Raw genomic sequence first — 24,994 nt, 5'->3', positions numbered from 1 at the left:
AATTTTCAAACAACGATACTGCTCCTGATCGCATAAATGTCCCATATGCATTTTCATCACTATTGAGTTATTAATGCATTTTGGTTCAAAATCTTATGCTCTTTCAGAAAAGCCTTTAACATCCGGTACTTTGTTTAAGAAATCAGGGGGAAATCAAGTTTTTTTTTTTGCGAAAACTTAACACGTAGTCTTATGCGTGGGACAAACTTCAAATGCGTTTTTCTCAGATTGCTGTTTTTGCATATGGGACATTAATGCGAACATGGGCAGGATATCTCTGAATTATTGGTACGATTTTCAATGTTAAGAATTGAAACCTTTGCAATATATTCTGATTTTTTCAATAACAATAATTTTGAATCAAGCTTTATTTTTGAAAAGGTCTACAAATAGTTTTTTTCCTTATTTCATATTTCAAACCAAGTTATAAATATTTCTTTTTAATCAGAAAATGTCGCAAAAGTTTCATATTTTTTCATAGGTGCTTTCTTTGATTTTTTTAAACTTAAAAAACCTAAATAATCAAAAATTATATAGGTACATTTTTGTAAAAAAGGAAAGGCGCAATGATTATTAGTAATACTACTATTCAGATTTACGATATTTTCCAATAAACACCATTGAAAATAAAATTATATCTCCTAAAAAAGATTTTGCACCATCACGCACTATGGCTCGAATGATGTCTTGTTTAATTCTCTTAAATATAAAAAAAATTAATTATTCAAAATTGGTCCAAAAAATCAGGAGGCAAAAACATATTTTTGCAAAAAACTTCATAAAATAGAAGTCTAATCATCTGAAAACAATCTAAAATGCCATTTTCTGCATTGATAATCTTATTCAGCATGTTTGAAAATATTTTGATTTTTTTTATGAAATTCCGGTGACAGCACCGCAAAAACTTTTTTCTTCCAAAAAAAAAAATCATCAATACTTAGAAATTGCGGAAACTAATAATTGCAAAACAACTGGATCGGTGTATAATGCATATTAAAACACTTTTTGATTCAAATATTGAAATCATGACTCATAATTTCGATTTACATGTGTTTTATTTTTTATTTTTTATGCTCCTTTCCACTTTGGTCAGAGTCAAAAAACATAAACTTCAAAAAATATTTGCAGCGGCCCTTAATTTAAAAAATAACATATTTTCTATTTTATGAAAAGTCCTTATAGAAACCTACAACTTTGCTCATCATTTTGTATGGTCAACCCCCAAAATTGTATGGGGACTTGCATGGAAAATCTAACGTTCCTTTATGACATCTTTCTATATCATCGTTGATCGGAAGGCACGGCGTCGTGTTGCATTATTTTGTATGTTAAATAGTCAGTGATTAAAATTACTACCGTAAAAAGTCCTTTTTTCACCTTCGTTGATCGGAAGGCTTACTGACAGTTTGAATCGTCGAGGGAATCGTGGTGCAAATTACATGTTTTAATGAGTATTGAAATATTTGTGCGCGAGTGTTTTTGTGTGTTGACCTGGAAGCCCTTCCCATAGCATCGTAGCTTGGATGGCTCGGCGACGGGTTTTATATTAATAAAATCCTCCCCATTATATCATAGCTCGGGAGGCATCTAAATACCAATACCAACTTCTACTACCCTACTAACAGAAAAAAAGAAGAAGCACCGTCATCTGGGGTGAATCAGGACACATAGTGCGAATTTTGACAGCTGTTTTAACCATGTTTTAGCACAATGTTTTGATATTTTTGATTGGTTTCTGTGAAAACAGACACAGAATTACAGGGTTATTACTTCGATTTACAAATATCAAGCTTTTAAGTGCTCTAAAACCACTATCGTTATTCAGACTGCAGTCCCGATTCACCCCAATTGACGGCATATAATCCAGTTGCTGTGGATTTAACGGTATTGGACTAACATTCCTACCTTTGAGGATCTGCAGGTTTCTTGGGGAGGCGCCGGTATTGACGAAAGAAGAAGAGGTCTCCAGGGGTTAAACTATTATTGTTTTATATGGCAAGTGTCAACAAAGCACGGAATTTGTAAGTTACTATTGAATATCTCAGGTTTAGAATCTAGTTTTTTCAATAAAGGGAAGTAATTTTAAAACCTTTAACCTCATTTTTAAACCGGCTGAAAATGAACATTGAACATGAGATTGGAAATTTTAAGATAGACCAGACAATGCCCGAAGACCTCGGAATTGGGCCGCCAGGATCTATGCTAACCCAAGTCTGATACAAATTATACTTTCATATAATTTCGCTGCCGTCAGCGCGTACACACATAAGTCACAATGTACCGCTGTAAGAATACCAATAAAAACGGGCCTTTCTCAACAATCAAAACAACTGTGATTAACTTTTATTGGTCAAATCGAAATTTGGTGTAATTTGTTTTTGCTTCTCGTGTATCACGAATATCTTCCGAATTAATAACAATTTTGTAAAATACAACAACGTCAACCCTTTTTTGTAGTGTGCCGACAATCCTATGTTCCCTCCATGTTATCTCTCTCTCTCTCTCGCTCTTTTCTTTTGCCTTCGGGCTATCACGCGCTTAAAGGGGCTCACAAAGAGCCCTTCCTTAACTGCTTCTTATCAAAAGCACTAGTCCAATGTTCAATAAAAGCGTCTTCTTTTAAGTGTCTCGCGGTGCGAATCCGGTGCTTCAGAGTATTGCTATCTTCACTATCTTTACAAACCTCTCGTAGTTCTCTTTATTGTCGTCTCATCATCGTGTAACACATCTTTTGTTTTTGCTCCGATATTTGTTTTGTTGCTTGTGTTTATTACTCTGCTTTTGGTACCTTTAGTTCAAGTGGATCGCATCCTCTGAGATAATATTTCAAATATCTTCATTTATAGAACTTTTGTTATTGGTAACCCTAGGTAGACTGGAATGTGTAGAAAATACTTATCGTTCTATGTAATGGATTCGCCCTTTCAACTCTCAACTGTGGCCAGCATAGTCCGTAGAAACCAACTGCTTTTGAGTTGATCTGTTTTTGTTTCCCTCATCATACTTGAAAACTACTAACATAACGATATCAACAATCGCTTCACAGCTAAAAATCACAAAATATATCACAAATACTTTGTTTGCACTGTCTCCCACTCTTTCTCTCTGTCTCACTTGCCTCCTTAATGCACCTCTCTAACATGATTAATAAAGCTTCATTACTGCAAACGCTTAACGCTGCTTAAGGAAATCGATTTATAGGATACACTATTTGCTGCTGGTTTGCTGTACAAACGTTAGATTTACCGAGGAAAAGTAGCGCTTTTATTTAAATACGAGATCAGAAGAAAAATCGCTTTTTTTTTGCTTTTGTTGCCTGTCTCTTTCAGTAGGTTCATAGCGGGAGAGTAATATTATGTAGAGTTTGAAACACTTTAAAACAGCCATTTTGTGTGTTGGTGTTACCGGGAAATCAGTACTAGTTCTCACGCCACGGATCGGTCTCGCGGTACATTCGGTCCACGTTGTCCTTGAGGAGCTTTTGTTGTTCTGAAATTTGATTTTTCAATGCAAATTAGCCATATGGTACAGGAATCAATACATACCAAATGTCAAGTTCGCTATAACGCACTGCTTCATGAGAAACTCGTAGCACAGCTCTCGACCCAGTCCAAAAGCGTGCATGTTGCAGGTGAAACTCCTAAAAGTATGCAATCATTAAACCAACCAACTCCCAACCAACCTCCTCCCATCCTACCCCAACTGTCCAAAGCTTAGATTCTGGTGATACTTTTTGTCCTCCAACAGCTCGAACGGATCCGTACGATCGCAGGCACTGGTGGACGAGGATCGCTCGTTTTCGGGCACGACCAGGACATTGTTGCTGGCTCCGGTGGCGGCCATCTCTTCTGCCACTCCCTTGATCATCCCCACGTGTCCGGTACCCTTGGTCGGTGGCACCGGGTGATGCTTCCGCTCGGTTTGTAGCGCGTCAAAGAAGGCCGCATTCCAGAAGCGCAACGAGTGCCAAATCGGCTGATCCCGCAGGTACGTGTACAGATACTCGCGGTACGGCTCACAACCGGGAACGTCAACTGAAAAAGGGCATTTTAAAGTTTTAAAACAACAAAGAATTGAACTAATCATCAGCACTCACTGTCGTGGTAGAAGGTAAAGCACATGTTCATAAGCGTTTTGGCCGGCGCAAAGTCCTCACTTTCGGCGCACTCGAACAGCACGATCGCAAAGTTCTGGATAAGCGAGTAGAACGTCGACTCGTCGACGCGCTTCGACTTGGCCCGTTGTGCGTTCACCAGGCGGGAAAACCAAAGGCGACCGGTTTCCGTCTGGAAGAAATACAAAACAATCCGATTTAAAAAAATAAAAGTAGTAACAGTACTACTCTCTGGATAAATGCTCGACTGGTGCTTAAAAAACATCTTATTGCAACGAGTTAAATACAAGTAGTTTATGCAACAAATTGCAATAAGAAGAATTTTCAGCACGAGTCGTACATTTATCCAACGAGTTTCACCGAGTTGGATAAATATGACGAGCAATAATAAATGAAGTTTTAGCAACGAGTTCCATACAATTTTTTTTTTTTGCAATTCCGAAAAACATCCTTTGAACAGAGCCAATTTAACGTTTAATTACAAAAAATGTTGAAAAGAGTTACTTTTCCAAACAAGTGCTGAATAGTTCAACTATTCGGCATCCGTTTCAGTGCTGAAAATTAGAACTTTTCACCCATGTGTAAAAAGTCTTGAAAACCCCTCAAAATTGTTTAAAAATGCATATTTCTAAAAATATTTTTGATTCATTCCAAACAATCACACCACAACATTGGGGCAAAATGCACTACAACAACGGGGCAAAGTGCACCACAACAATGGGGCAAAATGCACCGGGTAAAAGAAGTTTTCACTAGTCACCACTAGATGACACCCCCCTTTTTACAAAGGAGCATCACAGTGGTGCATTTTGCCCCGACCACGCTTATTACATAAAATTCAATTAAAAATACAGTTTTTAATGTTTTTGGACTCATCTATCTATAGAATAATGAAGATTGTGGTAAAAACTATATAAACAAACACAATATCAATAAATGCTTTTTATATTGTCCAAAAATCATATTGGAAGTTCAACAAAAATTAGATCAATACACAACATTTTAAAGTTTTGCAAATAACTTTGGCTGTTTTAATCTTACCATGCTCAAACTTTTCCAGCATAGTTTTACAATGTAGGGGGAGAGGGGGTAATATGCACCCCCTAAGGGAAAACTGTAATTTCTCAACCATTACAGCATTGCTGTGGAAGACTTTTGTTCGATGTTCTAAAACAACTATTATTCTTCGTCATCCATGTGAAAAAAGTCTTAAAAAACCTCAAAATTGTTCGAAAATATCAAATTTCTAAAAACATTTTTGATTCATTTCAAACAACCATGCGGGGCAATATGCACCGCAACATTGGGGCAAAATGCACTACAACAACGGGGCAAAATGCACCACAACATGGGGCAAAATGCACCGGGTAAAATCAGTTTTCACTAGTCACCACTAGATGACACCGCTGTTTTTACAAAGGAGCTTCACAGCGGTGCATTTTGCCCCGACCACGCTTTTTGCAGAAAATTTAATTAAAAATGCATTTTTTGATGTTTTTGGACTCATCTATCTACAGAATAATGAAGATTTTGGCAAAAACTATATACCTCAACACTTACAATATGAATAAATGCTTTTTAAATTGTCCAAAACTCATAATGAAAGTTCAATGAAAATTAGATGAAAACACAACATTTTACAGTTCTGCAAATAACTTAAGCTGTTTTTATACTACGATGCTCAAATTTTTCCAGCATGGTTTAGCAATGTTAAGCTTCCAATTTCTTTGATTTTTTCCCGGAAAATTCATCCAAATGCCGAGAAAAGCAGTGGGTGCATTTTGCCCCGGGGGTGCATATTACCCCCTCTCCCCCTAAAGCTTCATATTTCTATGATTCTTTCCCCGGAAAATTCTTCCCAATATCGAGAAATGCTGGGGGTGCATTTTGCCCCGGGGGTTCATATTACCCCCTCTCCCCCTAATTTATACAACAAGTTGCAAAAACAGATGTTTTCAGCACTCAAGTTTTGCAACGACTTGCTCACAACATTTTTGCAATTGAGCAATTCCAGCTCAAATCAGGAATTTTTCTGGTACTTTTGTACCCGACCCTCTCCGATTTCAATGAAACTTTGTAGACATGTTATCCTAGGCCTATATAAGCCATTTTTGTGTATATGGAGCCAATAGTACTCGAAAATAACATTTGAGGAGGGCGTAAGGTATTTAAATATTTTTGTATTTTGTAATTTAAAAATTACTGTATCTCGAAGCCGTTGCGTCGTATCAAAAAGTGGTCAAAGACAAACTTGTAGGAAATTGGACGGGCTTTCTGAAAAAAAAATACACTGAAACAAAAATACACGCCACATCTATGAGATTTTTTGGGTTTTAAGTCTAAAACTTAAATTTAAAGGTGATGTCACGATTTTTTTTCGTTCAAAATTTTTGAGGAAATAGCCTAAAATGTTACTAAAAGACTGACGAAAAATGCAGGATGGTATGTCTCTCCTAAAAAAATACAAAAATCATTTACTAAAACTGTTTTTTTAAAAAGTGGTCTAAACGTCAAAATTTTTAAAAATCATTAGTGGGAATCGATTCTCCAGACAATTTTACATAAAAGTCTCCATATTGACCATTGTCCTATGTCCAATCCTTGGGAAGATACAGCGGTTTTAAAAATAAAAATGTTGAAAAAACGGGTTTTTTGGTGGTTTTTGGCAATTTCTATATGACAGACTTGGTTTTTAGTCTCGTAAATATTTTTACCGGAAAGCTCGTCCAATTTCCCATAAGTTTGCCTTGGACAGCATTTCAATTGGATGTAAGGGCTTACAGATATAAGCTTAATTGCATTGCTAATAACTGAAAATAGAATATTTTTTTCAGTGTGGTAGAAACTAGGATAGTAAATTTGCTTACGTAAATATAAAAACGATATAAATCAAAAAGCTGTCAAAGACAAACTTATGGGAAATTGGACGAGCTTTCCGGTAAAAATATTTTCGAGACTGAAAAACCAAGTCTGTCATATAGAAATTACCAAAAACCACAAAAAAAACCCGTTTTTTCAACATTTTTATTTTTAAAACCACTGTATCTTCACAAGGATTGGACATAGGACAATGGTCAATATGGAGACTATTATGTAAAATTGTCTGGAAAATCGATTCTCACTACTGGTTTTTAAAAATTTTGACGTTTAGACCACTTTTCAAAAAAAACCAGTTTTAGTAAATGATTTTTGTATTTTTTTAGGAGAGACATACCATCCTGCATTTTTCGTCAGTCTTTTAGTAACATTTTAGGCTATTTCCTCAAAAATTTTGAGCGAAAAAAAATCGTGACAACACCTTTAAAATTAAGTTTTAGACTTAAAAATCAAAAAATCTCATAGATGTGGCGTGTATTTTTGTTTCAGTGTATTTTTTTCAGAAAGCCCATCCAATTTCCTACAAGTTTGTCTTTGACCACTTTTTGATACGACGCAACGGCTTCGAGATACAGTAATTTTTAAACTACAAAATACAAAAAAAATATTTAAATACCTTACGTCCTCCTCAAATGTTATTTTCGAGTACTATTGGCTCCATATACACAAAAATGGCTTATATAGGCCTAGGATAACATGTCTACAAAGTTTCATTGAAATCGGAGAGGGTCGGGTACAAAAGTACCAGAAAAATTCCTGATTTGAGTTGGAATTGCTCAATTCCTTAAAACTTTTTTAAATGGAAGTAAATTCACCGTTCAAAACAAAAAAAAATATTGAAAAATGTTACTTTTCGATACTAGTGCTGAAAACTTCAAATTTTTCAGCACCCAATTCAGTGGTGAAAAATAGAAGTTTTTAGCACTGGTATTGAAAGTTTTTAATTTTCCATTCTGTTAGGCCGTTTCATCTTTCGCGAATGACGGAAAAATAAGTAGTTTTACGACGGAATTGCAAAAATTTTCATTCCCAATTTATGAGATTCATATTTGATTAAAGTTTTTTTTTAATTTTCAAAAAGTTCACATTTAATGTGATAAATTTTCTTCTCTGAATTTATTTGTAAGCGGAGGGTAATAATTTAAGTTCGAAGAAACATTTAAAAAAAATCACTTTACTAGATATCTTTAATACTCATAGGATAATGATTTGGATTTATCTTTGACTTTCTTATTCAATAATGATTTGATAGTTTCATAAGCGTGTAATATTTTACAATTTTATTTTCTTCTAACTTGAAAATATTTTTTTTACCCACAAAAATTTACAAAATGGGAACATGTTAATAAAACATTGCTGAAAAAATCTCGTTCCTAGATCAAATTTTATCATTTTGGCAGCTGTCTAAATTTGAGGTACGTTTTAGGTAAAAAATGATCTGTCGTAAAATCAACCTTTTAATATTTGTTTTTAAATTGCCCGAAAAATACTTTTGATGTATTGTATTTGAGCATTTTAGTTTCATTTGAATCTCTAAGGGGTGAGATTGGTTCAGTTTTTTGGTAAATTTTTCGTAATCTATCTAAGAACAATAAAACGTGAAATGTATATAATTTTATATAATTCAAATTGTTTTTGTTATTTAGAAAAAAACAAAAGGTGTATCGATTTTTGCGCAGCCCTATTACACAGGAGAAAAAATCATGGCAATTTAATCAAGACTAATTTTTCAAAAGGGGTTAATTTGGAATTTCAAAATATTGATTCAAAATATTTTAAAAAAATTTAAAGATAAAAAAATTTCACGACTATTTCATTTTTTAACATTGAAAATCAGACCGGACCCGATTAGATGCTGAGATATCGACATAAGAAAATGGAGCGTTGTTTGGGTGAGACTCAAAAAAACAATTTTCCTGTTTCTTTTTCTTTATGCCGCTGTATCTCAGCAACCAGAGGTCCGATCTTAAATGTCTCTTGGACAATTTTAAAGCAAATTTTCTGAACTTTGTAAAGTATTTCTCGATTGCAAATTTGATTTTACATACAATTGATATCCAAAAATTTTACGTACGTTTTTAAAAAAAATCATAACTCGTCGGCAAAATGTTGGACCATACTTTCGAATGGCTTAAAAGATTCAGGGTTTTGTCCTCTAAAACATTATTTTTTTTTTAATTAAAGAATACGAATTTTGGAAAATTGTTTTTTTTTTTTTGAAAAAAAGTTAATAAAAAAATCATCAATTTTTTTCCGTGTGCCTATTTTTTCTGAATAGTCCTCATCAATACCTTCAACTTTGTCGAAAACACAAAATCAATCAAAATCAATCCTTGAAAAGTTACAGATTTTCGAATGTTTACGTACCATTTTTGTATGAACAGCTACCAAAATTGTATGGAGATTAGTATGGGTGAACCAATGACACAAAATGGCTTCTTTGGTGATAGGGAAGGCCCCCACAAAGTTTGAGCCAAATAAAAAACACAAAAATAATAATGGTCGAAATCGGCCGATTTCCTAGAGAATTGCTCAGATATTCCCTGATTGTAATATTACCATGATTTTAGTCCCAAAAAAAACAAAAATAATGTAATCTAATAATTAGTAATTCTTATGAGTGTAATATTTTTTTTCCTTAGCATAACTTTGCTGAAGATACCTAATAAATCAGGAAATCCCTTCCCAAAATGCAGATTTTCAGACATTTACATACCATTTGTGAACACAACAAAAAATGGGTAAATTTGAAAGGTGTAATTTTGGAAGGTTGAATATTACCTCAGTAGGATGTAATTTTGCCTTAATTTAGACTGAAAAAATATCATTACTCCAGAAAAGTGGAAAAATAACACCTTTCTCGACATAAAAGATGATTATTTACTGTTGCCAACATTGTATGGAGAGTTGTGTGGACGAACCAATACTGCAAAATGACTGTTTTTGTCATATGGAAGCCCTCCGACAAAGTTTAGCCAAAAACCTAACAATTTCTGGGTGAACTGCATAATAACAAAAATATTGTGAAATGGTTTTCAGTCTAAAAGAACAATTGAAAGGAATTAAAAGCTGTATTTCAAGATTGTTTTTAAAATGTTTTCAATTGAGTTTTGAAAATGTTTCAACGCGACAACGCATCTCTACTCACCCTCGCATACTGCCCAAAGTCCGACTTCAACTCCAGCGTGATGGAGCCGCTCTCGCGGAACAGAATCTTCACGAAGCGCTTCATAAAGTCCAGTATCGCCTCCTCCGACTGGCTGTCCAAGCTTATCGAGGAGGCCCACGACGGGACCGAGTTCTCCGACTCGGACCGGATCCACATCTTCAACTCGGACGACTCAAGGGTGGCACTTAGTACGCAGGACTCGTTGTCACTGGTAGAGGCACTGCTGGGAATACCTGGAGGGAGGTTGGGTCATTAGTTGGATTCTTTAAGGTGATTTTTTTTAACTTGCCAAGTTTTGGTTCTCTATAGTGGTCCTTGCCGGACGGAACAGCTTCCACTACTGCTGGCACGGATTTGGAGGCCACTTCGACTGCTGCCACCACAGCTGCTGCTTGGTCACACTCGACGCCATCTGGGGGAGGTTGCGGCGACTTGGAATCGATCGAACAGGAATTATTGCTGTAATTGCTATGGCTAAAATCGGTGCTAATACTGTTTGAAGGTGGCCGGTCGTTGATTGGCACCGGCTGGGTACCGTTACTGCCGTTTGAAGTTGCTACAAAGGGGTGAAGGGGGAAAAGCAAATCAATACCACTTGAGCTTATTGGCAAAGGGCATCACAAGAAACTGCTTACGATGACTAAAGGCCGGATTCCGGTACCGTCCCGAGAGGACCTCTTCGTGGGCTCTCCGTTCCTTGGCTCGTCGAAGCTCGAAATCGATTTTTTGGCCCACAACGGGATCTTCTGCTGGAAGGAGAGAGAAAATAAAGCAATTCCAACTCGCAATCGAAAAAGTTCAATGAAAATATTCAAATTGATAAAGTTCACCCGCTTTCTTCTCACCTGGGTGCTTCCAGCTCGAAGCTTCGTACTTTTGGCGAAGCATTTTGTCTACCTTTGCCTGGTTGCGCGTCTCCGTCGTTTCGGTGTCCTCCGAGGACGATAAGCTGAGGGCGGCGTCGATCTGGAAGTTGAAAGGGGAGATGGGTGAGGGAAAGTAGTAAAAAGATAGAAAGCATGAGAAAATATATTTCGCGGTTAAATTGTAGGTTTTGGGGTGGCTCAATTTTTTGAATAACGGTTTTGTTGGGATTACAAAAAATCTAATATTAATATTTTTTATTTCAAAAATCCTAACCTAACTAACCAAACTTTTGAACTAATTAAAACTTTCACTAATATTTTGAAATTTTAATAAATACCACTAATTTAAGGGCATTTTATGGAAAATTGCTGTTAAAAAATCATAGCTTAAAGAAACTCCCTAGCAACATCTATTTATCAAATTAGTACCACTTTGCATCACCCTCTTCTCGGCGAAAGAAACAACACTTAACTTTATAATTTCATTTCATGGAACCTTCCCATTCAGTTACTAACCCTCTTCAACCCCTGAGAAAGAGTCACCTTTTGCTGGTTTCAGACCTAGTCCTAGTGGCTCATCATTGAATAATTCATCCCAGTGCATATACACATCCAGATGTTTCCCCAATATACATGTCTACATAGGGGAGAGTGGGGAGACTTGATCCCCGGGGACACTTGATCCCAAGCCTGTATCTCGTCAGCATGTGGGTAAAAAAAATAGCTTTGTTCTAGAAAGTTGTGCGAAATTAACTAAAACTCATTGTGGGTAATTCTCTACCAACTCACACGAAATCGGGAAAAGTTGCCCCGACCCCTCTTCGATTTGCGTGAAACTTTGTCCTAAGGGGTAACTTTTGTCCCTGATCACGAATCCGAGTTCCGTTTTTTGATATCTCGTGACGGAGGGGCGGTACGACCCCTTCCAGTTTTGAACATGCGAAAAAAGAGGTGTTTTTCAATAATTTGCAGCCTGAAACGGTGATGAGATAGAAATTTGGTGTTAAAGGGACTTTTATGTAAAATTAGACGCCCGATTTGATGGCGTACTCAGAATTCCAAAAAAAACGTATTTTTCATCGAAAAAAACACTAAAAAAGTTTTAAAAATTCTCCCATTTTCCGTTACTCGACTGTAAAAATTTTTGGAACATGTCATTTTATGGGAAATTTAATGTACTTTTCGAATCTACATTGACCCAGAAGGGTCATTTTTTCATTTAGAACACAATTTTTCATTTTAAAATTTCTTGTTTTTTCTAACTTTGCAGGGTTATTTTTTAGAGTGTAACTATGTTCTACAAAGTTGTAGAGCAGACAATTACAAAAATTTTGATATATAGACATAAGGGGTTTGCTTATAAACATCACGAGTTATTGCGATTTTACGAAAAAAAGTTTTGAAAAAGTTACTTTTTGCAATTCTCTTTGTTTCGTCGTCCGTGTCTGTCGCGGGTGACCATGAACGGCCATGATCGATGACGACCAACTTTTTCAAAACTTTTTTTCGTAAAATCGCGATAACTCGTGATGTTTATAAGCAAACCCCTTATGTCTATATATCAAAATTTTTGTAATTGTCTGCTCTACAACTTTGTAGAACATAGTTACACTCTAAAAAATAACACTGCAAAGTTAGAAAAAACACGAAATTTTAAAATGAAAAATTTTGTTCTAAATGAAAAAATGACCCTTCTGGGTCAATGTAGATTCGAAAAGTACATTAAATTTCCCATAAAATGACATGTTCCAAAAAAATTTACAGTTGAGTAACGGAAAATGGGAGAATTTTTAAAACTTTTTTAGTGTTTTTTTCGACGAAAAATACGTTTTATCGGAATTCTGAGTACGCCATCAAACCGAGCGTCTAATTTTACATAAAAGTCCCTTTGACACCAAATTTCTATCTCATCACCGTTTCAGGCTGCAAATTATTGAAAAACACCTCTTTTTTCGCATGTTCAAAACTGGAAGGGGTCGTACCGCCCCTCCGTCACGAGATATCAAAAAACGGACCTCGGATTCGTGATCAGGGACAAAAGTTACCCCTTAGGACAAAGTTTCACGCAAATCGAAGAGGGGTCGGGGCAACTGCTGTGTGAGTTGGCGGAGAATTACCCTTGTAGAAAACAAAGAAAAAAATTAAAAAAATGTTGAGATTGAGTTACACACATTTTTCTAAAACGAGCTGCAAAAAACTTCCAAGAGATCTTTTTTTCTTTGTTTTGATATGTATAGAAAACACTCAAAAATTATTTAAAAAAAACATTGTTTATACATGAATTGTTTGATAAACTTATCAACTCCAAAACCCTTACGCATTTGACGTTAAATTTATCGTCATACTATTTTTACAATCAATTGTTTAAAAAAGTGCGTTTAGGGAGACTTGATCCCTGCATTTTTACAGTCACTGGAATCAGAATCAAGATTCAATAATTTGGCTGGGTTTTCGTACATAGTTTCCTTTAGTATAGTTGTACATAACTAACTGCAGTTTGAACCATTTTTCAAAAGTTTTGTAAACAAAAATTACCAGCTTTTCTAAACATGCTCAATTTTGGTCTAAAAAAGAAAATTTTAAGTTTTTAAATATTTTACATGCTAAACTTGTTATATTTTGAACACAAACGTACAGGTTTAATGTGAAATAGCTGTAACTTATAGAAAATTAAAAGTTTGGATGAATAAGAAACATTTTGCTTAAGATTTCTTCAAAATGTTGAAAGGGGGATCAAATCACCCCCAACATTTTGAAAATGCCGGTTTAAAATATTTTTTTTAAAACGCTTGGCATTATTCGAAGAGTTTATCTGATGAAATACCCTTATCAGCCAAACATAGTTGAATGTTTAAGCTTTCAATTCATGCAAAAAGATCATAGTTTTGTGAGAAATTGACAGAGTTATGCTGCCCATGTTCGCATAAATGTCCCATATGCAAAAACAGCAAGCTGAGAAAAACGCATTTGAAGTTTGTCCCATACATAAGGCTACGTGTTAAGTTTTCACGAAAAAACTGGATTTCCTCCTGATTTCTAGAACAAAGTACTGGATGTTATAGGCTCTTTCGAAAGAGCACACAATTTTGAACCAAACTGCATCAATAACTCGAAATCGATGAAAATGCATATGGGACATTTAAGCGATCAGGGGCAGTATGTGCGATACAAAAAAAGGGGACCACTCTCCCCTACAACATAAATGGATGCCACCAAAAGCCACCGAGGGACACTGGTTAGGCACAGTAAATAATTATAAAGTTTGACTAAATTTTCTCTTGCAATCGATTCCACCAAAATCATACTCTTACTCGTGTCTTAAAAGAACATTACACAAATCGTCACGTAATTTTACGCGCTTGTTTTCCTGCAGTGTAAAATCACCCGGGGTCCCCCCGTAACAAACGCAAGTGATTCATAAATATTGGACTCCTGCCGCATATTGTCGAGTCTCGCAGTTTCGCTGAGCCTTTTGTGAGGATTTTTTTTTTTTTTCACTCGCTCTCTCTCCCAACCCCAACTCAGGATGAAGTAAAATTTATTGCAAAATGTGTTATCTCAAATAAAATCTTCTTCCCCAGCTGGTGGTGGTTGTTCCCCACGTTCATTTGGTTTGTGGCTCCGAACGTCATCAACATCCACATCATCAGCATCAGAAGGGAAGAAGAGGGGAGACATCGATTAGTTGAAAAACGGGTCACCTGTGCGGCGCTATATCATCACTTAATTGGGTTTTGGCAGGGGTTCGCACTAGGACGAGTGGGGAATTAACACGTTTAGAAATCAAGATGTTTATTGTGAGTTGATAACATTTTGCAACATTATCATAAATGAAGAAATTAGCACATTAGGATAGCAAAAATGACACAAGGAACTACAAAACTGCATTCTATAAACTTTTTTGTTTGGTTTGTAAGCTAAAATGAAAATAAGGTCCAATTCTTTGCAATAGTTGATTTTTTGCCGCACTCATCTTATTTATCTAACTCGGTAAACCTCGTTGGATAAATGTTTGACTTGTGCTGAATAAATTTTCTTCATGCTAATTGATGGATAAACCACTTTTTTTAAAAGCAAAATCAAATTTTCAATAAGCACGTTTTGGGGTAAACAAAATTAATTGTTTGGCAATTTGTAAATATAAAAAAAATGGATTCCCACTATCACATAATAAGCCTTGCACAGAAAAAAATCAATTCCCGTAATCGTGAATTAAGTTCACGAATGTGAGATCCACGAAGGAATTTATTCATGAGTATGGTGCATTTGCACCATAAACGTGAATATATTCCTTCGTGGTTCTCATAATCGTGAACTGACTTCACGGTTTCGAGAATTGATTTTTTTCTGTGTGGTGTTATAACTGACGATATCTAGTAAACAAATGGTTCGACTGTAGATGTTCAAAATTTAAAGTTTTCGCATTTTTATCCGCGATTCATAATTAAGTTTATTGTTCATTTAAGGGAAATTTATTTATCGATTCCTCAATCTAAGTGTTCAAAAAGGCCATTTTGTCTGATCAATTCCCCATAGAAATCTCCATACAAATTTTTGGGTTGCCCAAACAAAATTGCTATGAAAACCATAAAAAAAATATGGGCAATTCTCTACGAAATCGGCCAATTTCGACCAATTTTATTTTTTGTAATTTTTTGATATGGCTCAACTTTGTGGAGGCCATTCCTATGACCAAAGAAGCTATTTTGTGTCACCCATACAAGTTTCCATACAATTTTGGCTGTTGTCCATACAAAAATGGTACATAAATAATCAAAAAGCTGTAACTTTTGAGTGAATTTTTTGATTATTTTTTGGTGTCTTCGGCAAAGTTGCAGGTATTGTAGAGTACTATTGAGAAAAAAATAGGTACACGGAAAAAATGGCAATTTTTAAATTAACTTTTGTTATACAAAAACTGATTTTCCCAAAATAGGTACTTTTTGATTTTCGAGACTTTTTAATATGTTTAAGGGGATAAAAACCCGCAACTTTTGAGCTATAGAGCCAAATATTCAATATTACACCCTTTTGAAATGTTAGTCTTGATCAAAAAATTTTAAAAGTGTTGTTTTCGAAAAAATCGAAAAATTTCACGAATGTTTCATGTTTTAACATTGAAAATCGGATCATTAGTTGCTGAGATATCGACATTAGAAAATGGTGGGTTGTTTGGGTGAGACTTAAAAAACTTCAATTTTCCTGTCTCTTTTTCTTTAAGCCGCTGTATCTCAGCGACCAGAGGTCCAATCTACAATGTATCTTAGACAATTTTAAGCAAATTTTCTGAACATTAAAAAAATAATATTTTCAGAAATGGTCCCTCATGGTCACTAGTTTTAAAAATCCTAAAGCTGGAAATATTTCGTTAAAAATAAAATTTTCGGTGGCTATATCTTGAAAACGGAGCCCTTTATCAAAAAATCTGTAAAGTATTTTTCGATCGCAAATTCAATTTTACATAAATAAAATCAAGTCAAATTTGTTTTTCCATGAAATTTCGATTTTTTTTCCAAACATCACATTATTACGAAAATGCATAACTTGGCGGCAGATTTTTTTACAAGTTTTTTTACTATACTTCTCTATAGCTCAAAAGTTGCGGGATTTTATCCCCTAAATCAAAAATCTCAAAAATCCAAAAATACGTTTATTGGGAAAAAGAGTTTTAGTGAAAAAAAAATAATTAAGAAATCGGCAATTTTTTTTCCGTGTTCCTACCAAATTGATCAAAAAAATCACTCAAAAGTTACAGCTTTTTGAATATTTATGTGCTATTTTTTGAATGGACAGCAGCTAAAATTGTATGGAGACTTGTATGGGTGAACCAAAGACACAACATAGCTTTTTTGGTCATAGGGAGGGCCCCCACAAAGTTTAAGCCAAATCAAAAATACAAATAAAATCCATTTCCGGTTTTGGAAAAGAATTTCTCATATGTATCTATAGAATAAAATGTGAGCTTCCATTCCAGATCACGACTATCAATTAAAAAGAGCCTTGATTAGCCTTGATTTAACCTTTTAACGTTTCAGTCTTAACAATATATTTTTCAAATATTTTATTTTTTGAATATTCCAAATGTTTGGTCCAAATTTTGATGTTCATTAGAAAAATAGTTAAATGTTTCTTAAGGCCGTTGCAAATATTTTTTGAAGTTTATGTCCCTCGACTCTGACCAAAGTCAAAAATTAGAAGAAAAAAAATGCAATTACATGCCACAGTTTCAACATTTGAATGAAAAAAGTGTTTTAAAATGCATTACACATCTGCCCAGTTGTTTTGCAATCAAAAGTTTCCAAAATTTCTAAGTAATGACAAAAAATGCATTTCTGCGAGATAAAAAAAAGTTTTTGCATTGATGTAATTTGAAATCCCATGAAAGTTCAAAATATTTTTAAACGAGCCTAAACATGCTAAATATGATAATCAATAGAGAATAGGACATTCTAGATTGTTTTCAGTTGATTATACTTCTATTTCCATTGAAATTTTCAAATTTTTTGACAAAATATTTTTTTGCCCCTGATTTTTTGGATCATTTTTGAAAGGGGAGGGCGACTTATACTTTGAAAATTATTTGCAACGGCCTAACTTTTAATTTAAAAAATCTTATAAATTTAGGTCATTGTGAATGTTTCTCCAAATCCATCAGAATAACTTCTGCAACAATTATTTTGTAGCATTAATAATATATTGTCCATATTTAATTAAAAAAAATGTTCAACTGAAAATGCCTGTAAATTTAAAGAATTCCCCTGACATTTTCGCGATTTTTTCCTTATAAACTTTAACGATAAAAAGCGACCCCTTAACCTTTACCAATTTGGCTCGAAATTGGCACAGTTACTTATTATTGCCTAAAGAATCAAACCAGGGGGTATCTATTACAATTTTACATTTTTTTCAATTTTTCTTGTTACCCCACTGGACACTGATAGGACATCAATTTATTTTTCAAATATTCTTGAACCGGAATTGTTGGAAAGCACTTAGCAAGCACTGTTTAATTCCATACCTTTCCGTTTGAATTTAATCCGATTTTTTTTTATTTTGCTATCATTTTCACGCCGACTATCAAAATTAAATGGCTTTTTTGAACATAAAAAATCGATGGACAAATTTTCATACACATAAAAAGGCAATGGTAGATTTGTGAAACTGTAGAAGATGGCTCATTTCTGAAATTTCCAGTGTTTCCAATATTTTTTTTAATATTTTCGGGTCAAGTCTAACATTTTAGAATGGCCAAAAATTGTACATCGAAAATTCAAAAAACTTTAAAATATTGTTTCACTTTTTCAATCATGCAAAATAATGAATATCAACGCAGGAAACTGCAGTTTAAGTGGTTTTCAGTTGATTGCACGTCCAATTTTATCGATTTTTTTAGGCTCCGGCTCATTAATAATGATAAAAAGTAAAAAAAACGTTCTTCTCTCATGTACCATTTTTTTTCAAAAAGTCCTCATCATAGCCTATAACTTTGCCGAAGACACCAAATCGATCAAAAATCCCTTCTCAAGATACAGAATTTCAAATATTTACATATCCATTTTGTATGGAGACTTGTATAGAAAAACTAATTATGTAAAATTGTTTCTTGTGACATAGGCAAAACATGAACAAAGTTTCATAAAAATAAAAATAAATAATTTAAAAATCGCAAAAAATAAAAAGTTGTAGGAACTGCCTACTCAACTAAATTCCTTTCCATTTTGAATCAATGACTCTTAAACTCAGAACATCATCCAATAAATATAACCATTTGAAAAAAAGAATTCAAAAATATGTGAACGAAAAAAATACAACACAAATGTATCTCTATTTTTTTCAACTCATAAATCGGGTGCTTAAAGTTCTTCAACGACATTTTCAATTTATCGAAGCCACAACACCAAATAAAAGGACTTACATTCCACTGGCCGATATTGCTTTCCAAGAGCTGGCATATTTCCAGTCACGTCTGCTGTGCTCTGCAGTGGGTGGTGTCGGTGGCGGTTAGCATTAGCAAAAAAAAAAGTGTATTGCATTGTTTTTCAAACTCGTTTGCTTACAGCCGAGCTCACATTCAATTCAATAACTTCAATTTAATGTTTGGACAGTGTGTCATCGAATACAACGGTTTTTTTAAAGCTTTTATTTTTATAATATTTTTTTGAAGATGTTCACCTAAATTTCCACAAAATTGTCCCCAATTTCTCCATAATTGAGTGAACTATTCATTCCCACGACAAAAAGTAAATATTTCTTCGGCGGCACGTGAGGAAATGCCTCCCACTTCCAACCTCACCTTTAGGCGGTTTCCCCACCGAGAGAGTGGTGAAAAATAAATCGACCAAAACGGTGGCGCACGTTGTGGTGGAGGATCGTCATGTCTGGGTGTCTACGGAACGGGCCTTGATGGAATGTGAAACGTGCCATGAATAAGTGTGTCTATGTGTGTGTGTGTGGTTCGGTCTACATGGGCTTTATCAGTCAGTCAGCTGGCCTTGTTCAGGTCGTTCAACAGAAGTGAACCTTGCACTTTGGAAGGTCGTCCTGAAGTTGGCTTTTCCCGGCAATAAAGATGCCTACCTTCCTCTGTTATATTGCAAAACAATGCCAGGTCGCCGGAAGTGATGGGCATCCTTCGGCATTGATGAAGGTGTAAACTGTACGATATTACATGGTGGCGACAATCAATTTTTTATCATTTCTGGTGTTTTTTTTTAAATAAACAAATTTTTCAAAATTCCCTTATGGAAATTTTGATGATTCTTAAAAAGTAGCAAAAACAAACTTGAACTTCAAGTCGTCACCATGTATGCGTACTCCAACACACCCCACTGCAGAATCCCCGAAGGATCTTCCCAGCTCGAGTGCCGATACGGTGTGCTGTCAGGGTGAATGACGGTTGAATTATTAATTGTTGAATTTTCCGGACCCTAGTCTCGCACAGGCATGACAAATTACGAGGGCCGCTGATTAAATCACGGCGAGAATAAGAGGTTATTTTTAGTGCGCTAATATTCTCGAGTACCGGTGCGAAAGTGTGTGTGATGCTGGAGAAAATCAGTTGACGTGGGATGATTCAATTTCCCGGCTCGTTGATCATGATGAGCGTCAGTTTGATTGCCAAAATGGGGCAAGTGATTTTGAAGGGGGGGAGGGTCCCCAAGTCAGCAAATTGGACGCAAATATTGCGGAAAATCGGACGAAAGTTGAAAGAGGGAGAAGAAGCAGCATGAGAGTGGGCAGAAAGCCGGTCAGGAAATAATCTATCCAGCTTACGAGAAACGTAATTAGATTAGTCTAAAAGTTTTGGAGAAAATTGAACATTGAGACACTGAACCAGATTGAAGTTTCCAGTGTTGAGCGAATTCTAGAGTGGCCCTGATCATATAAAAAGGATTCAGAGTTTTATGATTTTAACACGTTTTCTTTCAAGAGTCTGTCTCTGTATGTCAATCTTCTTTCCCTCAATATTTCTCCATCTGTCGACCATTTCTGCAGTCCCATCAAACAGCATCAAGAGCGCTTAATCTTAAAATTTTCTTTTGCTCGACATATGCACATTAGCCTGTCCCATTTTGAGGTCATGTCGAGGAATTCCAGGTGCTCACTTCTTAAATGATAGATTATGATGTTAGGAACAATGTTTTCTTAGACAAGAAAAAAAAAAAAAAAAAAGTGCCAATTTTCAAAATTTCTCAGAACTCAGAAGCAAGGCCTACTAATTACACGATGTCGCAAGCATGTGTCGCAAAGGTCAGGGTATGCATTCTTATAGTAATTTTGGCCGCTAAATACGAATCTGAAATCAAATTTCGTGTGAACAGTGATGTTTTGGAGCTACACCCTTTTGGAATGTTATTTGCGTGTTTAAAACGCTGCAATTCAAATTGCTTGCAAGTTCGGTCATACTTTTCTCGGTTTTCGTTCCATTTTGATTGTATTTTATTATTTTTTCTTGTCTAAGAAAACATTGTTCCTAACATCATAATCTATCATTTAAGAAGTGAGCACCTGAAATTCCTCGACATGACCTCAAAATGGGACAGGCTAATGCACATGACTAGACTATGCATGGCTCCTTGCTTCTATTTCTCAATTTTCCGTTCGATATCGATAACCAGAGAGTAAACTGTCTAATGATTTTTCTTGGAGAGCAAGCAGAAATCTGAATTCTCGAAATCAAAAAGTATAGTCAAAACTTCCCAAGAAGCTGCTCTGGACTGTGAATGGTACAAAATATTCAAAAATCTATATCTTTTGAAGGAATTTTCTGTTCGGTTTGGTGTCTTCGGCAAAGTTAGCCTCCACATAGGTATTCGTAAGATAAGGACTAATGAGCAAAAAGTGATAACTAGAAAAAAAATTCCGATTTATTTATTGACTTTTTTCAAAAATTCTATTTTCCAAAATCATGTTTTTTCATTTTGAAATTTCATGATAGGTTCACTAACTTCAACATTTCAAAATGGCGTAATATTGAATAATTGACTTTTTTGAAATGTTAGTCTTGATTCCAAAATTTTAAAAATATTTTTTCAAAGAGATTAGAAAATTTCAAAAATGTTTCATTTTTTTACAATGAAATTAGGATCTTTTGCTTATGGACCATAAACTTAAATTTTCTTGTAACTTTTTCTTTTATTTTCTGTATTTTAGCAACCAGATGTCCAATCTTCAATGCACAGTGTTCGGAATGGCAAAATTAAGTGGAATAAATTGATAATTCCTATATTTGACGTCCTAGCCAAATGGTGTCTTCGGAAGAGTTGTTGTACTTGATAAGGGCAATCTTTTGAAGTTATTGACATACAGGGTGACGACCTTCCAAGGTGTCAACTAAAAACTAACTTTTTTGGATGACGTTGTAGGGCTTCGATGTCTACAGCAAAGTTGTAGAGTAGAAAATTTCATGAAAGTTTGTCCAAGACGAAAAATTTGTAGCTCTTAATCTACTCTACATTTTTGCAAAAATTGTCCAAAAAAGCATTTTTGGTGAAAATTCAAAATGTTAGCATTTTAGCGGCCTACTATGTTCTGAAGAGTTGTTCATGACATAAAATTACACATCTTTGCCGAAGACACCTAAATGTGTTGAGCCTCTATTGTGGATTTACAACTGTTTTTAAGTGACTTTGAGCCTATTTTCAAGTTGCTATGTTTTCAAAATGGCGCATTTTGGCGCAAAACCGAACAATGCACCAGAAAAAACCCCACTTTCAACTACAGTTCCTGAAAATATCTCTGTGTCTATCGGTGTCTTTTTTCAGATATCTTAATTTGAATTTGACGGCTTTTTATTAATTTGTTATAATTTTTACGCGGAATCTAATTGAAAAATTGGTATTAATCGGCTGATTGAAGGGCAAATTGGTCGATTTTTATGGAAAATACATTGTTTATGCTTAAAATTATGACACACATTCTAAAATAATTATTAAAACATGTTTATCCCAAATTAAAATTAAGTATTTTCTTGAATATTTGGTCACTATAGAAAGATTTTCGTAATTTTTTCATGCCATTGGTCGCAGCGCTTGCTTAGAGCGTATCTTAGACCTTCTACCTTCCCAAAATCCGTCCAACTCCAAGCGAAACTAACTTGGGGACACCGTGGAGATTTTCCCTTGTCCCCTTCAAAAAGTGGAGCATCAACACTTCCCGTCTTCCAAATCCCTTTCCTTATCGCAGGTGCGCGGTGGAGATGGGAGCGGCCGGCAATGGACGGCTGTCATTAGAGTACCTGGAGCTTCTCTAGCTGTCATTGTGTTGAGAGTCTGGTTCAGGTGGAGTTGGTTCTATTCCTAGACAACTTGAGCTTAGACAATCATCACTTAACATAGCGAAATCCAGTTTGCAATCCACTAAAATCACCGTCTGCTAGCGAAGCGAAGATTTGCTATCTCTTTCTAGCTAACGTTTTCTGTCAGGTGACTTCTAGCTGGGTTATTTTACTGACCGCCCGATATGTCAGTCAACTAGAGGTGAGCAAAAAAAGAGCGAGCCAGTCAAAGAGCCGGTTCACTAAAAAGAGCGAACTTTTGTCTTTTGATAGAACCATTCCAAGATGGAATAATGTTTAAGACATTGTATATTTTCAAGTTTATAAATATTATTAATTGTATTTCCAACAAATTGTAGCCTAAAACTTGTTTTGCAATTGTAAAATAAAAATTGTATACAAATTGTGTAAAAAAATTGTATCATAAAACCTGTTTTCCTTTTGCAGAATTGTGTACACGGTGTACTTTTTTCATGTTCTTAAATTACTTCAAAAGGGAAAAAAACAAAAAACTCCCACAATTCTTTTAAAAGCCAATTTTTTTTAAAAAGAGCGAAAGAACCGTTCAAAAGAGCGGCTCATTTTAAAGAGCGAGCGAAAATGAGCAGCTCCTAAAAAAGAGCGGTTTTGCCCACCTCTACAGTCAACATGTTTCGTAGGGCTGTGACAACTCGAGTTCGATCATTGTTTGCATCAGGACACTGTGACGAGAAGTTCGTAATTTTTGGGATAAATTATATTTTTTCACCGGACCTAAGAAAGCCATTAGGCTATAAAGCTTCTTTGGTTTTAGGAAAGACTCAATTAAATAAATATAAATAAAATCCATTTTCGGTTTTGGTAGAGAATTGCTGATCGAGTTGATTTCTTGGCCAAAGATGTAAGGAAAAGTTGTTGTTTTTGATCACAAACATTACAGATTTAGTTAGTTAGTTGTCTTTATTAACGAGCCTTTTTAGTCATAAACGCTGGTTCGGCTCGGAAAATTACAACTTTTTGAAGGCTTGGGAGTCCGTGTAATTTGACATGCGTTGGGCGTTTCAGTGATAAGCTGTGTTTGCAATTTGGAAAAAAAACTAAGATGTTCAAGACTAAGAACACAAATAACCTGGGTGTCGTTTAAGTGGATGGTTTGTTTTTGTTCCTAAAGCACTATTCACTGTATATTTCAAAATCATTCAAGTATTTTCCAGGATTCCATAACCGCAACCACAACATTCACCTGATTCCAATCAAAATTCGATTACCGTACCACTTTTTTCCCGTTCCTCACCTTATTGGAAATCCCGTTGATGATTTCGGTGCTGTTGCCGAGCACGGACAGAAACTTGGACTTGATGGCACTCGGCGTTTTGCCCATAAAGGACTTTAGCTTGTTGGCCCGGACATCGTTGTTGGCGGCCGTCGCCGCAGCTGCTGCCCCGCCGTTCATCGAGCCGGACATTTCACCGCTGGCACTGGTCAGGTCGTGGTGCGGCTGGCTCACCCGGTCCCGGTTGCGGTCCCGTGCGGCGGCCTTGGTGGCCATCGTTGATGCGAACGCGGCAATATCCATGGCCCGCAATCCCGGCGTGGTGTTCGCTTGTGTGGGATTTTAAAAATAGTTTGTTCCTGTTTCTGCTTCTTCTTTTTTTTTTTGGTTCAGCTATTCATTTACTGTAGTGTACACCAGACTGGAGTACACGAGTCGAAAACCTTCACACTGCTTGCTTCATTCCGAAGGTAAATTTATGTAATCTACTCAAGGCTCATAACATTGAACTACTTTTCATCGCTCTTCATCACACTTTTCCCTATGCTTTATTCTCACCTCTTGGCGCCCCAAGGGTTCTTCACACACACACAATCACACCCAGGTTCCAGCCCGTTCTTTTCGTCACCTCACGTCACTATCATATTGATTTGGGATTAAGAATTTTTCCGAAATAAGCTACCCTTAATTAACTCCCACCCTAATATCACACACCACACAAAACCTTGTCCAAGTACACTTGGCATCAAACAGAGCGGAAACTTCAAACCAAAAGCCCTAAAACACCAAAAATCACCCGCAAACAACCCCCCGGTTATAAGTCTTGTTCCCCTATTAGTTTTTGGATGGACATTTAAACACACAGAGCGAGAGATAGAGAGAATAAAACAACAAGCCACCTAACCTACGACAGAGCTACGGAAAAACTGACCCCACAATG

General features: G+C 35.6%; 1 protein-coding gene across 3 annotated transcripts; it reads right to left on the bottom strand.

Moving 5' to 3' along the window:
• Positions 1-2,336: 2,336 nt before the first annotated feature.
• LOC6038710 (uncharacterized protein KIAA0513) lies at positions 2,337-24,994 on the bottom strand. Of its 3 annotated transcripts, none has more exons than XM_038256863.1 (9): positions 24,076-24,994; positions 11,006-11,126; positions 10,796-10,909; positions 10,450-10,716; positions 10,140-10,393; positions 4,097-4,286; positions 3,698-4,034; positions 3,546-3,640; positions 2,337-3,489 (listed from the first exon to the last, which is right to left on the bottom strand). In XM_038256863.1, exons 1-9 carry the CDS (start codon positions 24,355-24,357, stop codon positions 3,419-3,421), a joined length of 1,731 nt encoding a protein of 576 aa, XP_038112791.1. In that variant the 5' UTR covers positions 24,358-24,994; the 3' UTR covers positions 2,337-3,418. The 3 variants fall into 3 exon arrangements, with proteins under 3 accessions (XP_038112791.1, XP_038112792.1, XP_038112793.1); XM_038256864.1 differs by having other exon boundaries at positions 10,796-10,906; XM_038256865.1 differs by having other exon boundaries at positions 10,796-10,903.

Source organism: Culex quinquefasciatus, chromosome 2, assembly GCF_015732765.1.
Source record: "Culex quinquefasciatus strain JHB chromosome 2, VPISU_Cqui_1.0_pri_paternal, whole genome shotgun sequence".
NCBI classification, from domain to species: Eukaryota; Metazoa; Arthropoda; class Insecta; order Diptera; family Culicidae; genus Culex; species Culex quinquefasciatus.
Note: the sequence above shows the minus strand (reverse complement) of the source record. Positions and strands in the feature narration are given on the sequence as shown.